This window comes from Antechinus flavipes, chromosome 4 (genome assembly GCF_016432865.1).
Source record: "Antechinus flavipes isolate AdamAnt ecotype Samford, QLD, Australia chromosome 4, AdamAnt_v2, whole genome shotgun sequence".
NCBI classification, from domain to species: domain Eukaryota; kingdom Metazoa; phylum Chordata; class Mammalia; order Dasyuromorphia; family Dasyuridae; genus Antechinus; species Antechinus flavipes.
This window is the reverse complement of record NC_067401.1, coordinates 5,393,073-5,409,187: the sequence shown is the minus strand read 5'-3', so window position 1 is coordinate 5,409,187 and position 16,115 is coordinate 5,393,073. Positions and strand designations below refer to the sequence as shown.

The 16,115-nt window shown below is 47.1% G+C and overlaps 1 protein-coding gene across 4 annotated transcripts in view; it reads right to left on the bottom strand.

Moving 5' to 3' along the window:
- The window catches only part of AGAP1 (ArfGAP with GTPase domain, ankyrin repeat and PH domain 1), a 612,588-nt gene extending 599,394 nt beyond the window's left edge, over positions 1-13,194 (bottom strand). For 2 of the 4 annotated variants that reach the window (XM_051999115.1, XM_051999116.1), the window contains exon 1: positions 12,554-13,194. In XM_051999115.1, coding sequence (XP_051855075.1) covers positions 12,554-12,716 — 163 coding nt within the window. In that variant the 5' untranslated portion in view covers positions 12,717-13,194. The remainder of the gene's footprint in view (positions 1-12,553) is intronic. The other 2 variants (XM_051999117.1, XM_051999119.1) reach the window with 1 other exon arrangement.
- Positions 13,195-16,115: the final 2,921 nt, after the last annotated feature.

Genomic DNA, 16,115 nt, shown 5'->3' with positions numbered 1-16,115 from the left:
GGGTCTGTGCTAATCTCTAAGAACACAACTAGAAAAGTAAAGCACCCCTTCCCCTCAAAAATGTTCTTATGCCTAGTAAGATACAATATAGTCATAGAAGAATAAGCTGCAATTTTTTAATATAAAATGCACTTTTTTTCAATTTAAACTCATTGATAGCATCAAGAAGTACTGATAATCACTCAAAAGTACTAATTTCAGAAGAAGACGACACACAAATTCAGTGGTATAGAAACAAAGAGAAATAGATTCCTAACCCTAACCCTAACCCTATGTTGACTTAGAAAACCACACATTATATTATCTACATTGTATTGCATTTTAATTTATTTTGTTTAACTTTCCCAAATGTCTTTTAATCTCATGGCAGGATGCTACTCTAAAGTAGTGAGTCTGAACTTCTGTACTAACTGAAAACAACTATGATCCAGAAAGGTCTTGTCAGGCTAGAATACTGAACCACAATCTACAAGGAGATTTAATATGGATAAGTGTAAAATCTTATGTAGATTCAAAACATCAGTTGGACAGAATATAAGATGAAGGAGAAATAACAGGATAATTCTTCATCAGAAAAAACAATTTGTTTTAGTGTTTTAGTGGCCGACAAGCTTAACGTGTCACCAGTGTGATATTAGTGGCCAAGAAAATAAATTCAATCTCAGACTGAATTAGGAGAAGCTCAGCATTCAGGACTAGGAATAGAGCTTTTGGGGGTGGGATTTGCTGGTCCCAGCTGTTTGTCCCTTTCAGAGCACACCTGGAATGCTGCGTCAACTATTAGGTGCCACCTTTTTAAAAGGGCAACAATAAGCTAGATAAAATCCATTTTATGAGGGCAACTAGGATATTGAAGGCCTTGAGAAGCAGCAGAAGGAATTAGGGAACATTTAGTCTGGAAGAAAAAAATTGTTCCAGATATTTGAAGGCCTCTCTTTCAAAAGAGGCAAGAGACGTTAGCTACTTCATCCCAGGCGGCTGAACCGGGGGCTTAGGGCTAATAATTAAAAGTATCCAAAGGTAAGGGGTGTGAAGAAAACAGGGAAGTATGGAAAGATCCCCAGGACCTGGAACAGAGTGAGCAGAGACAAGAACACAATGTGTATAATAAGAGAGAGAGAAAGAGAGAGAGAGAGAAAAAGAGAATAGAGAGAGAGAGAAAGAGAGAGAGAGAGAGAGACAGAGAAAGAGAGAGAGAGAGAAAAAGAGAGAGACAGAGACAGAGAGAGACAGAGAAAGAGAGAGAGAGAGAGAGGGGCCACTATGACGAGAAAAACAAAATGCTTCAAAATGATAAAGAGCAAATGTGGCCTGGAGTAGATATGAGAGGCCCATCTCCCCCTTTCCATGTCACTGAAGAGGTGAAGGGGCTCCCAAGGGTTATACATACATGCACATATTATTAGACTTCTAAATTTTTCCCTCATTTCTTTTCTTTGCTTTAAAAATGCTATCCGCCATGCTCTTTGGGAGGAAGAAGATACAGGGAAGTTACAGTGATGCAAGAAAAAAAATCAATAAAAACTTGTTTATAAAAAATCAAGATCCAGGAAGCAACTGGATAAACAGAGTGAGCAAGGATGTTGGCAAGAACGGGAACCGGGCTGCCTAGAAAGATGGTGCCCTAGACAGAACAGGGATGTGCTTGGAGAGCAAACGTAATGTACTCAGACCTGCAATGCAGATCACAGTCAATCCACGTCACTTGTCCTTTGCAACTTGCTTGGCCCATCAGGAAAAAAAAACCCTGCAAGTTGGGGTACTCTTGCTCGCTAGTACTTGGCAATTATTCCATCCATAAAGTGATGAGATGGGGGAAAGGACTGACGAGGATGAGAAATAGACTGGGACATTTGCCTACTGCAACTGGTGGGGATGACTGGGTCAGACATAGGGTATTACCCACAAACAGTCATGAAAGGCCATGATTGGGAGAGCAGAGAGGAAGAATACAGAGCCAAAAGGGGTGATGGGAAGGGTATAGTGTTGGAAACAAGCTAGCACTGGCCCACTCTACCAGTGGTCGATAAAGTATCCCTTGGGCCCAGTCCCAGCTCCCTCCTTGGAAACCACTGTTTTAGATCAGCGTGTTCTCCCAGAAAGCAGGACCTAAAGTAAGAAGATCTAGACTCAAATCCTGGATCTGCCCTTTAGTATCTGTTTTAATCCTGGGCAAATCACTTGGGTGAAATTCATTCATTCATTCTAGACTTCAATTTCCTCAGCCATAAAATAAGGCTGTTGTTCTAAATCAGTGTTGTAAAACTCAAAGAAAAAATGGGGCAGAACACAGGGATTTCTCATGGTAGCCCCAAGACTTAGAAAACTACATTTTGACATCATCTGTGTTGTTGACATTGTCTATGTTGAAGGGCACCTAAGTGGTGCCAGTTCTAGCTTCAGGAAGACTCATCTTCCCAAATTCAATTCCAGCCTCATATACTTACTAACTATAGGATACTAGTCTAGTATCCTATCCTGTTTGCCTCAGTTTACTTGTCTGTGAAATGAGTAGGAAAAGGAAATGGCAAACCACTCCAGTATCTTTGCAAGAAAATCTCAAAAAAAAAAAAAAAAAAAGATTACAGAGAGTTAGAAATGACTGAAAAATAACTAATATATTGGATTACATTTTGACACCTTTGGCCCAGAGGATTTCCCGATTCCTTTCAGATTCTAAATCTGTGATCCTAGGATTCCTTAATCAAGAATGAACTTATCCCTGATGAGTGAAAAAAGTACTGAGACACTCAAACAAAAGCCTCCACATATTCATCTATTAACTTCAGTCACTGGGAAAATCAAGACCAGATCAGAACAGACTCTCCTCCTCCCCAAAGCTGTGCTTCTCCTGGCTTTCTCCTTGGACCTGTGGGCATTTAATTAGAAAAGAGAACTAGGTTTGAAGTCAGAGGACTTCTCTGTGATGTTTAGACCTTTGTGACCTAGGCAACCAAAGCTTCCTCCTCTGTCAAATTATGGAGGCAGGAGAGGGGGGAGAGAGGAAGAAGGGGTCGTAGACTAAATGGTCTCTGAAATCCCTTGATCTTCCAATGGATCACTAGGGTCCCTTCTGACTCTAAAGCTATATATAGCCCTATGAGCCTAGAAATTACAAATGAATTATTCATCTCTTTCAGTGGAGGGATTTTCCACAATGGGAATTCTGACATAAAAGAAATCATAGCTCTGGGCACCCCCGCCCCAAAGAGAGGAAAGCGGTGAAATATATGAAGCTCCTTCTCACAGAATAAGTGCTTAATGAATACAGATGACTATAATACAAGCTACCAAGGGCTAATTTCAGAAGTCCCAGATTAATTCCGAATAGAAAAGGAGAAGGAAAATGGTGGTAGAGGATAAAGAGAAGAAAAGAAGAAAAAGAGAAGGAGATGGAAGAGGAAAGAAGAATGAAGAAGAGGAGGAGGAGGAGGGAGAGAGAGAAGCAGAGAGAGAAGGGTCACACACATACACACAGAGAAATCCCATAAATTCTAACATTTTCAAGGCCACACTAGGCTAGAAGTCACTTGTAAATGTGCTTGGGAATGTAAGCAGAATTCTTCTCCCAAAACAATAAGATTAAAATGTTTCCCATCCTTTTTTTTTTTTTTCTTTTTTGCTGTTGTTTTGGTTTTATTTAAACTACTGACCGCCACAGTAATTATAAACAGCTTGTCAGGACCACTTCGCAGAGCCAGAACGGTCTGAATAAACAAACTGTACCAATGAGGGGAGGGGGCCGCAGGAAGGGCCTACCCTTGCCCAGTTCCCAGATGCCTCGGTTTGGTCACCTGCTTGTGAAGGGTGGTGATAATTGATAGGGGCTGCAGTGGAATGAACAACACTGGGTGCTATCAGTTCCCTTTCCCAAGCAGAGTCCATACCCTCGGTCCTATTTTTAGCGGGCACAGCATGGAAAAAGCTGGGGCCCCTATGTGCAAACAGTTTGCTTTGGGGGCTATTCAAAGCTTCCATTAACAATTGATTGTGACAGGGTGTGGGTATTTGTAGCTTCTGGCTCCAATCCTCCTCCATCCCAGAGTACTACACAGATGCCAACATCTGGAGCTGGTGAAGAAGCCTGGGAGCAGGGAGCTCCAGCCTACGGACCCTAGTTCTGTAGCCAGTCCAGCTCTGTCGAGGATTCATCAGTCTTCAGAGGCTGGGGAAGTCACTTAAGCCCTGTGAGTCACAATCTTCCCAAATGTAAGGGGTCAGGGTTGAACATTAAAACCTCTCAGAGGTCTCTTCCAAGTCCAAATCTATGATCTAATAATACTCAATCACTTCTCTGGCTGGATCTTAGTTTCTTCAACTATAAAATGAAAAAGTTTACCTCAAGAGCCTCTGAGGTCTCTTCCAGCTCTGATTATTTCCAAGACCCTCTACCAATCAAAGCCCGTGAGCCTATGATCTGCATGCTTCAGGCTGGGATAAGGCAAAAATCCCCTGCTCAATGCCCGGCCAATTCCAGAAGCACTGATTAAGCACTTACTCTGTGCTCTACTCTGACTACTTACCTCTCTGGCTTCCATTAAGTTCCAACTCAAATTGCAGCTCCTTCAAAAAGCCTTCTCTGACCCCTCTTAATTCCAGTGTCTTCTGTCTGTTAATTATTAAGTATTTATCCTATATGGAAATTGCTTTATGCATATATATTTGCATATAGCCACCCACCCACACACATACACGGTTAGATGATTGTAATCCCCTTGAGGACAATGATTTTTTTTGCCTCTTTTTGTATCTCCAGAGCTTAGCACAGGGCCTGATACATAGTAGGCGCTTAATAACTGTTTGTTGAATTAAATAGGCGATGGGTATACAAAGAAATAAAACAGAGCAGTCCCTGCCTTTAAGGGGCTCACATTCTACATAAAAGAAAAACCAATTCTTGGTCATTTGAGGAATATTTGAGTATCTGAGACTTGACGCTGTAGCCATCTAGTCCAACCACAACATGAAAGGAGAATCCCCATTATGATACACCGGGTAAAGTCATACTCTTCTACTGAAGATCCCCCAAGAGGCAATGTATTGCTTCTAGTCCTTTTCACTTTGGGACAGCTCTGATTCTTGGGAAGTTTTTCCTAGATGGCCTAAATTGGCCTCTCCCATTTTCCCTCCTTCACCTCACTGCTTATGATCCTGTCCTTCTGGGACTAAGCAGAAATCCATTTCTTTTTTCATTTCCTGCAACTGATTCTCATGTCGTGGACTCCAGGATCTCTGACCATGAGTGTCATTCTGGACACTCTCCAGTTTATCAATGCCCTCCTTAAACCATGTTACCCAAAAATGAACGTAGAAGACAGTGGCGGATACTAATTCATTAGGTCTGAGGATACTAAGATGATCATTCCCTGTTCCTCAGAATTATGCCTCTTTCAATGAAGTCCAGGATCCCATTAGCTTTTGGAAGCTGTTAGAAAATGAGGAGTGAAGAGTGAAGGCAAACAGAGAGGCATATTTAGGGTTCAGATCAGGAAAAACTTCCTAACAATTAGACTTCTCTAACAGTGGAATGGGTTACTTGAGGGAGAGGGAGGAATACTGGATTTCCTTTCACTGGAGGGTCATGAAGCAAACATAGGCTGATCTCATTTTGAAGGATCAGAAAGGAGATCCTTCTTCAAGTATAACTTAGACTAGATGCTCACTGAGGTCTTTTTCAGTTCAGAAATTCTATAATTCTACACAAGTCTATATTTTATTGGGAAGTCACTAGGGAGCCACAGATGATTGTTGAGCAGAAGAGTAACAGAGTGAGAGCAGAACAATAGGAAACTGACTCGAGCTGAGTTGAATAGAAGCAAACAGAAGCTCCCATTGCCCAACAGATTATATTTTAGAAACAACCAAGAGTCATCTGTTTTGTCAAGTCTGATCATTTCACCCAGGGTTCCTAAGCCTGAAGAAAGGTGAGATAAGTGAGTAGGTAGTAAAAACAAGTCAGAGCAAGTTCCACAAAAGCCACATGTGGGATGTATACTGTGCAGCAGAGAAAACTCTTCTAGGATTTTTAGCTTTACCAAAAAAAAAAAAAATAGAAAGTCTGCTTTGGAGAGCTAAGTAAGACAACAGCAGCCCAGATTTGGGGAGGACTCGGGAGGGCAACTACTCTAGTTGCAGAGGCTTGTTTCCTCATTCTGAGTCATTTTCTCTCTTCTCCTTGAATCTTTTCAAGTGTCTGAAGTTCCTGGAACCCTTCTGTGGAGAAAGCTGGGACTCCCCAGTAGGATAATCGGCCCGGTTCATACAGTGACTCACAGGAGCCCCCACCTCCATCACCAATCATGGCTAACAGTCATAGAGCGCTTCCGGATCGGCCCAGCATTTCCCATGGTATCTCATTGCATCTTCAGGACAATTTTGAGAGATGGATGCTACTTTTTCATCCCTATTTTATAGAGGAGACCGAGGTTGAGAGATGAAGCAGCTTATGTGTGGCCCTGAAGCTAGTGAGATCTCAGACCTCTTTCTTTCTGACTTTCATGAGGTTCCTCAATGGCAGACACTGCTCTAGGCAGATAGATACAAGATAATCTTAAAACCAACTAAAACCTTTCCTCAACCTTTAAAGACCATTGCAGAAAACAGAAACTCTGGAACCTTCAAGTTGGGAGAAATCTTGCCAGTGCTGATCCCTCCCTCCTTCAATGCAGAATTCCCCTCACTGCCTCCCTGGGAGATAAGCTGGGCCCTAAGGCTCTCTGCTTGGATCCTTACAGGGACAACAGGCTCTCTCCATCTCAATAAGACCACTCCTGCCCTTTGGGGAGCAGCTCAACTGGTTAAAGTTCCTCTTTCCTAGAAGATATCTGCCCACCATTTCTGGCCATCTGCCCGTCTAGTCCCTGATAGTAGCTCAGGACCTAAGGCAATCTAGCCACACCCATTCAAAAAAACAGCCAACAGGAAGTCAGAAGGTCTTTTTCCATTAAGGGAGGAAATCATAAAATCTTAGATCGGGACCTCTAAGGAGCCTGAGAGGTCAACTAGTCCAATGCTCTCGATTTTAGAGCTGAAGAAATGGAGGCCCAGAGAGGCCACTTGCCCAGGGAAAGAAGGGAAGACTTTGGACTCCAAAAGTAGCCTGGCTTTCCAGTGCACCATGGGCTTCCTCCATCATCACCATAGCCCGGCTTTCCAGATCCTAATAAGACTCAGCTCAAATCCCATCTTCTGCAAGAGACATTTACTGGTCACTCCCGATGCTACAGTATTTACACTGAACATACATGTTATTTGCATGTTATCTCCTTCACTAGGATGTGGGCTCCAATGGGCAAGGACCATGCCCTTGTCTTTCTTTGTATCCCCATGCTCAGCCCAGTGCCCGGTTCACTTAGGTGCTCAATAAAGGCTCATTGAGGGATTGGTTGAGTTCAGATATTTATCTGAGTTGGACTGGAGCCCAGAGGCCATACCTGAACCCTCTGGGAGTACGAAGGTAGCAGTGGAGACCCGCAGAAGGCTTGGCCAAGACCACTCAAAGGGATGAGCCCAAATTTGAACCCAGGTTCTCTAAGGGAGCATCGGAGCCCCGCCTCTTAATGCAAACTGCTAAGTTGGTGATTTTCTGCCTTGATGAGGGGGCATGTCAGCATGGGAATAACAGCCAAGAAAACTAACCGAAGAGATAGGATAGCACGGACTTGAGTTCACATACAGCTCTTCCACTTGAAACCTGTATATCCTTGGGCAAATTAGTAAATCTTTTTCAGCCTCAGTTTCCTCATCAATAAAATGAGTGGTTTTTAAATTCCCTTTTAAGTATAAATAAAGGACCTTGTGGTCCTTTTACTTTTAGCCAGAGAGGATGGGAACTTTTTTGTTCCCCAAACTACACATACACACACAATACACAACACGTGTGTGTGCATATACACACATATGTACATACAACATAGCATCTCTAAGGAACAGAAAAAAATTTCCCCCAAACCAAGAGACTTCCTGACTCATTTTCATTTCTGCATATTAATGTTTCCCAGTTACTTCATTATATAACTAAAAGATTTCCCATTCTGAGTTTCCTTCACACTCTGCCTATGAACTTAGTAACAGACCAATTACAGATAGGTGCTGGTAGGCAGCCAAAGTTGGTCATCTTACTCTCAAGAAAGAAACCAAGATCTGCTCCTTTCTGCATTACCATTCAGCCCCTGATACTAGCCCTGCAACAGTAAGTACTTGATAAATGCTCCCTGATTGATTGAAATGTCAAATCCGGATCATCAGGCTATGAGAAAAAAATTATAACCTTTCTATGCAAATTGTTGTCACTAATGATAAAAACATTAAAATGCAAAAACTTTTCCGAAAGATGCCGGCACACCAAATGCTCATAATATTTAAATTACACGAAAAAACATTCACATAGAAAGATAAAAAGCTCTTGTGGCAGAAGTCAAGCTGTCATGGGGAGAGGATGAAGCCCAAGTCTGCTCCCGGAGAGGTCCCACGGTTCTCAGGGAGCCGCCAAAGGCTGAGTTCGCTCCTGTCCTTACTTAGTGTGATGCAACAAGCAGACACTGTATCCATTTTTACAACAGTCCACAGAACTACCAAGGCAAGTGAATAATAGCAGGATAGTGACTTAAGTGAGCAATACTTCTACCTGACTCCATCATGACAGGATGAAAGCAAGATGAATAACAAAGAGAGCATCCAGAGACTTTGGGGCTTGCTTCTTAGACAGACAGACACACTGACTTTTTTCTCCATGTTCTGGTCCTTGGTCCACCCCCAAACCAAATCAGTTAAAAGGCTATCTATTCAACATAACTCTTCATATCTTAGTCAAGTCAACAAACATTTATTAAACTCCCAGCACATGCTATTAAAAAAAAATCTGCATTAGCAAAAAACAGCCAGCTTTATGTTTGCCAAAATAGACTTCTTGAAAAAGCTATCCCAGATGCCTCTGCTTCTTTCTCAAACTGACCCTCTTCAAGCCCTTCCATGCAGGCTTCCACCCCCATCATCCTTCAGAATCTACTCCCTCCAAGATCACCATTGACCCAATTGCTAACTAAACCTAATAGTTTCTATTAGAAACTTCTAATAGAAGTCTTCCTCATTCTCCTTAATCCCTGCAAATTTCAACAGTGCTGAGCCCTCCACATATTGCTAAATACCTTCAACCAATCTACCAGCCTCAGCCCAGACCCTCACCACTTCTACTCTAGACTATTACAATGACTCCTGATCGGTCTTCGGCCTCTCTCCTCTCTAACATACCCTCCACGTTGCTGTCAAAGGGATTTTCCTAAAACATAGATCTGATCTTATCATTCCCCATTCAAAACTAAGCTGCAGTGGCTCCCCGTTACCTGTAGGTTCAAATATAATCTCAAGCCTAGGATCTCTGACTGAATAACTTTTCCACTCCTCTCCATTGCGATGAACATGATACAGACAAAAACACACTGAATGATAGTCCCACCCGGGGCCACAGGACAATAAATGTCTCTGGAGTTGGCGGGCCTAGGTTTAAATGCTCGCTCTTCTACAGCGGCAAATTTGCTTCCCCTTTTCTGCACCTCTAATTTCTTGCCTGCAAAATGAAGGGAATGGGCCAGATGACTGCCCGGATCCTTTCCAGCTTTAGATCTAGGATCACTTGGGTAGATCTAGGATTTAAAACTTGTCTCTCGCACATACTAACTATGTGATCCTGGGTAAGTCATGTTATTTCTCAGTTCCCTTGGTTGCAGAGCAGATGCTGGACTCTATTGGTAGAAGGAAGTTCCATACCAATGAAATCACAGACATCTTTGAAAAAAACAAAACAAAACAACAATGACATAGTTTTACCACTAAGAAGCAAAGACTTTATGTGGCAAAGGGAAAATGGATCAGAGTATTTTTTTAAGCTCTAGGAATATCCCTCACCCTTAAACATACACACACACACACACACACACACACACACACACAGCCCCAAATGATCAAATACTATTCCTTGTGCTCAGGAGACAAATTGCTCATGTTTCTTGAAATAAAATATTGCTGCCACCTCTGCCCCCACTTTCCCCTGGATCACAAGAAGCTGGGTCCCCGATTCAGAAGCCAACAGCCCTTCCACAGTGACGAGGCACCCTTAGAAATGTTTGCTTATCACCAAGCAACAGCTTTCTAAGCATTTCATCAGCCATCCTGAGTCTTCATGGAGACGGCCAGATGGAGAGAAGGAAACCGAAAATTAAGAAGTGTACATTTGCCCACACAGCCCACCTCCCCAGCAAGGAAAGCCTGCTGCACTGACTGAACATTCTCCAGAGATCACAAATTGATGGGGATCGATGCATTTTTGAAAGCCTCTCCTGACTGAAAGTCTGTCTGCAGGAACAAAGTGGGGTCGCCTCTCCCAGGAACTCGGAAGCATCTGATGTCAAATTGACCTTAGGACAGTTTCCTGTGGGCAAGAATGCTGTACCATGGAAAGTGACACACACTCTGCTGCAAGTCATTCTAACCCCTGAGTAGAAAATAATAATAGCAAAGGAGTGAACGTGGAGAGAGAAACAATCTCTTCAAAGCAAAAACGGATTTTAAGGTATGGAATGAGGGCACTCCAACAGGAAGGTAATTTCCCCCTCTGATCTGATAAAAGGTATAAAGGAGAAATTGTGTCTAGGAGCCTAAAAGACTTAGCCCAGAAGGTAATATTCCTTATGTCCTAAAGAGTGAAGGACTGAATGGACTATCCCAGACTAGAGGCATTGGGCCTTTGAATAAGGCCTCGGAAAACAGCATGGGCTTTATCAAAACACCAGCATATGTGTTCATGATGCCAGAATCTTGTCTAAATTGTTAAAATTCTCACTGCGAAATGCAAACCGTCCATCCATCTTTGCAGGGCAAATGAACCAGTGTTCCGGAGACAAAGCAAACAGTCCTGGGAGAATCCAGATTTCAGAGCCTCCAGAGCCCGTAGCAGAACCTACCTCTGCACATCCCACACAAACTATCCCCACAGAGCCAGAAAGGGTGGTAAGCCAAAGCTGTGAGCCGTGAACCATCCCATCCCCAAAACGGTTTCTCAATGGCTTTGAGATGCAGTTAATAGTTTTCAAGGGGCTCTGACTTCCTTTTGCTGTTGTGCTGGATTGAGGCTATTGTAAAAGGGGTTTGGAATCCCTGAGTACATGACACTCGATCAAGTGCAAGTATGCAGATGGGGCAGGAAACCAGTGAAGGCTGACCCAAGACCAAGCCATGAAGTCAGCTCCGAGGGTGGATGGATGCTCGAGCTGACAGTCCTCTCCTAAAGCGACTGAACAGGAATGCAGCTAAATCCCAGAGGATTCAATCCAAGTGGGAAAACCAAACCGAGCCAGGCCATGCTCTTAACTCCAGAGGCTCCGTTTCCATTGGGGGATTGAGCTTGGGAAAGTGCTGTCTCCAGGTGAGCAGGGCCCTCTCTCGGAGAGGTGTCATGGAAGTCGGAGGGCAAGGTTCTGAGCCAAGGATGCCCAAACATCAGGGCAAAAAGTGCTGGCCCACCCTGCCAGAAGCAACCGTGCCCCTCAGAATGCCAACCTGGAGAAGGGTTCTAGATCCAGCTTTCTGAGAAAGGAGCAGCTCAGCAGGAGCCCAAGCAGGCTCCAACCCCATCCACTGTCCGGAGTGAGTATTCCCACAACAAAGATTCAGACCATCACAGCTGGCCCCACACCAAATCCAGCCCAGACGCAGGAGATGTTGACCTGTTGTCCCGGCCTCAGATGCCCCGGAAATGCACACAGTCTTGATTGGGTCCATTCCACAGCTCCCAAAGCCTCTTCTGCATCGCCTCCAGGGAAATGGGGGCCATGGGCTTTATGACATAGTCCCCCCAGCCCGTCAAAGCAACTGTCATTTCCACACTCAGCAAAAGAAGACTTATTTCCATAAACACGGAGGACAAAGACACTCATTTCCATAAACACCCAGGTCAAAGCCACTCCTTTCAAAACACCCAGGTCACAGAAGCTCATTTCCATGCCCCACCCCCATCATGGATTCCCAGGGATGCACAGCACACATGATACAATCTGGGAAATACAAAGATGAGGGACTTTTACACTGCTGGACCACCTTCCAGTGCCCATTTAATACAACTTCCTGCAAGTGGAGAAACTACAGCCACTATTCAATGAACTCTCCCAATTGTTCTCGCTCGTTCAACACTTTTCTCTTTAAGAAGAGATCTCTGTCCTCTCGGCTGCCCAGTCGCACCATCCGTCCTCCATCCCATCCACCCCTCCCACACTCTCCGACTTGGATTTTCTCTGGGTCGGCTCGAGAAAGAATCCAAGCCCTGTTTCCTGGGATCCAGAGGAAAGAAAAAACCCATCTTGCACGCCTCTAAATGCAGCCCTTCTGGAAGTCTCTCCTCAGCAACAACTGAGCAACAGGGGCCGGGAATGCTCCGACCTGGCCCACAAGACGCACCGGCGGCCTGGCGCATTTCGGGACCCTCAGTCCCAGACCCCCACCCCCCCAAGGTCCAACCCGCCCCCCGCCCCCCCCCCCCACGGGGGCCAAGCTTCTCCCTTACCCTCGATGGCGATGACATGCTCCCGGATCTGGCTCTGCAGCACGGGCTCCTCCACGCGCTCCAGCAGCTCGTAGATGGAGTAGATGTTGGGGTGCACGGACTCGAAGCGTTGGATCTCGGCGCGGATGGCAGCCGAGTTGGCCAGCTGCTGCTGGTAGTTCATGGTGCGGCAGCGTCGGGCCCCGCGGTCCGGCAGCCCCACAGTCCGCCCGCACGCCGTCCGCTGCTGGGCTCTTGCTCCTCTTCCCTCGGCGGCCCGCGCTGGCTGCGGGGAGGGTGCGGGGCGGCCGGGCCCGGGGGGGCTCGGTCAGCGGGCGCTCGGGGGGCAGCGAGCCCCCATGCAGCGTCGGAGGCAGAGCAGGGCCAGGGCCAGCGGGCGGCTCTCGCACTCCCGAGGCTTGGAGATCCCCGCGGCGTTAGCTGCCACCGCAGCCTCCTCCTCCTCTCCTTCCTCCTCCTCCTCCTCCTAGTCCTCCTCGCCTGGTCCGCGGCCCCAGGAGTGGCCGGCCGCTTCCCCGCGGGGCCGCCGCCGGCGGGAGCTTCGTTCGCCTGGACTCCCGAGGCTGCTGCTCCCTCCTCACCCCGCTAGCGCCGCAGCGGCTCCGGCTCCGGCCGCCCGCGTGGCCGCCTGTCCCGGCAGCCTAGACGCTTGGCCGCCGCGGCGCAGCCATGGAGCGGCCCCGGCGCGCGGGGCGCGGGACCGGCTCCGGCAGCCGCAGCCCGGGAGCCGGCTCCCCCCCGCGCCGGGCTCCGGGCTCCTCGGCTGGACAGAAGAGGGAGGCGGCGGCGAAGGAGGAGGAGGAGAGGGAAGAGGAGAGGAAAGACGAGGGGAGCGCGCAATCGGGGCTGCTCCGGCCGCCCGGGCTACTCGGGGACGCTGAGCCCGGCGTTGGCGCTGACGGTGGCGGTGGTGGCGCCTGCTGGGGCCCAGCCCCGGCCAGCAGCCCCCGGGCCCCGCGGCCGCCGCAGCCGCCGCAGCCGCTACTCTTCCTCTCCCTCCTGGGCTCGTGCTCCTGCTTCGGGCTCCTGCCTGGGCTCTGGGCCCTCGTACCCCGGCAGTCCTCCCGCTCCCGCTCCTGCTCCGGCTCCGGCTCGGGTTCCGGCTCGGGCTCCGGCTCCGGCTCCGGCTCGAGCTCCGGCTCGGGATCCGGCTCGGGCTCCGGCTCGGGCTCCGGCTCCGGCTCCGGCCCCCGCGGCCCCAGCAACGCCAGATGCCTCCTCCTCCTTCTCCTCCTCCGCCTCCGCCGCCGCCGCCGCTGAGATGCCCCCGCCCCCGAGCCCCGGGCCCCTCCCCCTCCGGGTCCCTCCCCTCCTCCTGGGCCCAGGCCGGATCCCGGGAATTCGGGACGAGACTCCACCCCGCTCCTTCCTCTGCGCTTCTTGGGACTTGTAGTTCTGGGCACGTCTTCCTGCCAATGGACCCGCCTGCCCGTACTCCTGCCCTCACCCCGCCCCTCCCCGGGGCGCTGGAGGCCCCTCCGCGCGGGGAGCCCTGGGAATATCCCCGGGAGCACGATGCTGAGGGGCCCGGGCCAGACGGGAAAGGGCCGTCCCGCGTATCCGAGAGACCTCCTCGGATCTTTGGCCAGCCGGGTCGTGCCGCTTCTCGGAGCTGAGCAGCCTCCTGCTCAGTTTTCGGACCGGGACAGAGGGTGCAGGGAGAGCGGGCGGGCAGCCTGGGCCGAGGACGACTGTATCGTTTGATCGGTTCCTTGTTATTATTTTTAATATTTGGGGAGACTAATTGAGAATGCAGAGGTAGAGAGAAAAGTAGGACGAGTGCGGTTTACATGGAACGGGTCTCCCGCTCCCTTTGCCGTGCTGCAGCTTCTTTTCATCTTGTTCATTCTTCCTAAAAAAAGACAGGAAAAGCTTTTCATTTGTATTTTGTGACAAGCCGTGATTTTATCTGTGAAAGCGAACTCCCAGCCGGAAACTCCCTCCACTGATGCAGATCGGCACCCTTCTGCCACTTACAGTCTTATAAAGCTTCCTAGGACACCGAAGAGTTAAGTGTCCAGAGTCACACAGTCAGTATGGATCAAGACTGGAATCCAAGTCTTTCTGGCTCCAAGGTCACCTTTTCCCTCCGCCCCACAGCGGCCTTAACAATAACAGCTCACGTTTATTGATATTAACTATTATCCATTAATAATACCAGCTGCCATTGATGTAGGACTAAGATTTGCACAGTGTTTTCCATAAAATAGCTCTTGGGTTTACCTGAGAGCCAAGGTGCTCATCACTGAATACAGGGGTGGTCCCACCAGATCAGGACTTTCAGACCTCTCCTAATGCAACCCAAGCTGAAATCGGACTCTGGCCGAGGGTGCTAAGTTGGAGTTATGGGTTCCTTCTAGATTTTCACTCACAGTATACAATTATTCAGTGAATGATAGAATGTTCATACCCTTGGACGCAATGACCTGCTCCCACAACAGAGCCCTGAACTTCCTGAAATGGGCACCCAAAACTTCCCCTATTATGGGGAAGAGTGGCCCGGAGAGACAGAGATTCAGAAAGATACTCCTAAAACTATTATTTGTAAGAGTGAAATAGGACAAAAACTGGAAACAATCTGTTAGTCCATCAATAAGTAGTTAAACAGCTTAAGAAATCTGAATAAAATAGAATAGACCCAAAGTCCTGATGAATATGCAGAATATATAGATAGATAGATAGACTTCTATGAAATGGCACAAGGGAAAAGCAGAAGCCCAGCACCGCCCAGTGCCACCCTATAGTTGAGACGGTCAAGTTCTATTTATTACTCCTTGGGGGAGGGAGGAAGAGGATGCAGGGTAACAGGATCTGTAAAGCATTCTGAGTTGTCAAAAATAGGTGGAGCACCTGGTGTGTCCTCCCCCTCCCTGCCCCTCTCCTCCCCTTCTCCCCACTTTGAATGTGGGCCAAAATCTTTCTGCCTCTCTCCAGAAATTAAAAAAAAATCAGCTAAAGAGCAGCCTTGTATAATCATGAGAGGGGTGATGGACAATAGAGAAAGCATCATTAACTTGGGAATCAGAGGATTTAGGTTAAAATCTCAAGGTTGAAATCCTTCACTATCAATGTGATCTTCAGCAAGTCTTAACCTCTCAGAAAGCCTTTACTTTCCTCATCTGTAAAATGATCATATTGAACCAGATAGCCTGTGAGATCCCTTTGAACTTTAACTAGAGATCTCAGAGATTTTAGGACCCATGAGTCACAGCTGAGTCATTTTATTAACTTGTGACCTTGCACATGCCTAAGTTCTCGAAACTTAAAATTTAACATCTAAAGTGTTTAGATGGCAGCTGGGTGGAAAGAGTCAGGAAGATCTGAGTTTAAATGGACCCTAACCAAATCACAACCCTGTTTATCTCAGTTTCTTCATCTGTCAAATGAAATGGCAACTCACTGTGGGATCTTTGTCAACGAAATGCCAAATGGTGTCAGGAAGAGTGAACATGATTGAAATAACTGAATAGCCAAAGTCTAGTAGGGTTTTAATATGCAGGAAATCACAACTTTCCTTGAAGCACTGTTAGAGAAATGCATCTGTGGCATTCCCTCTGGATAC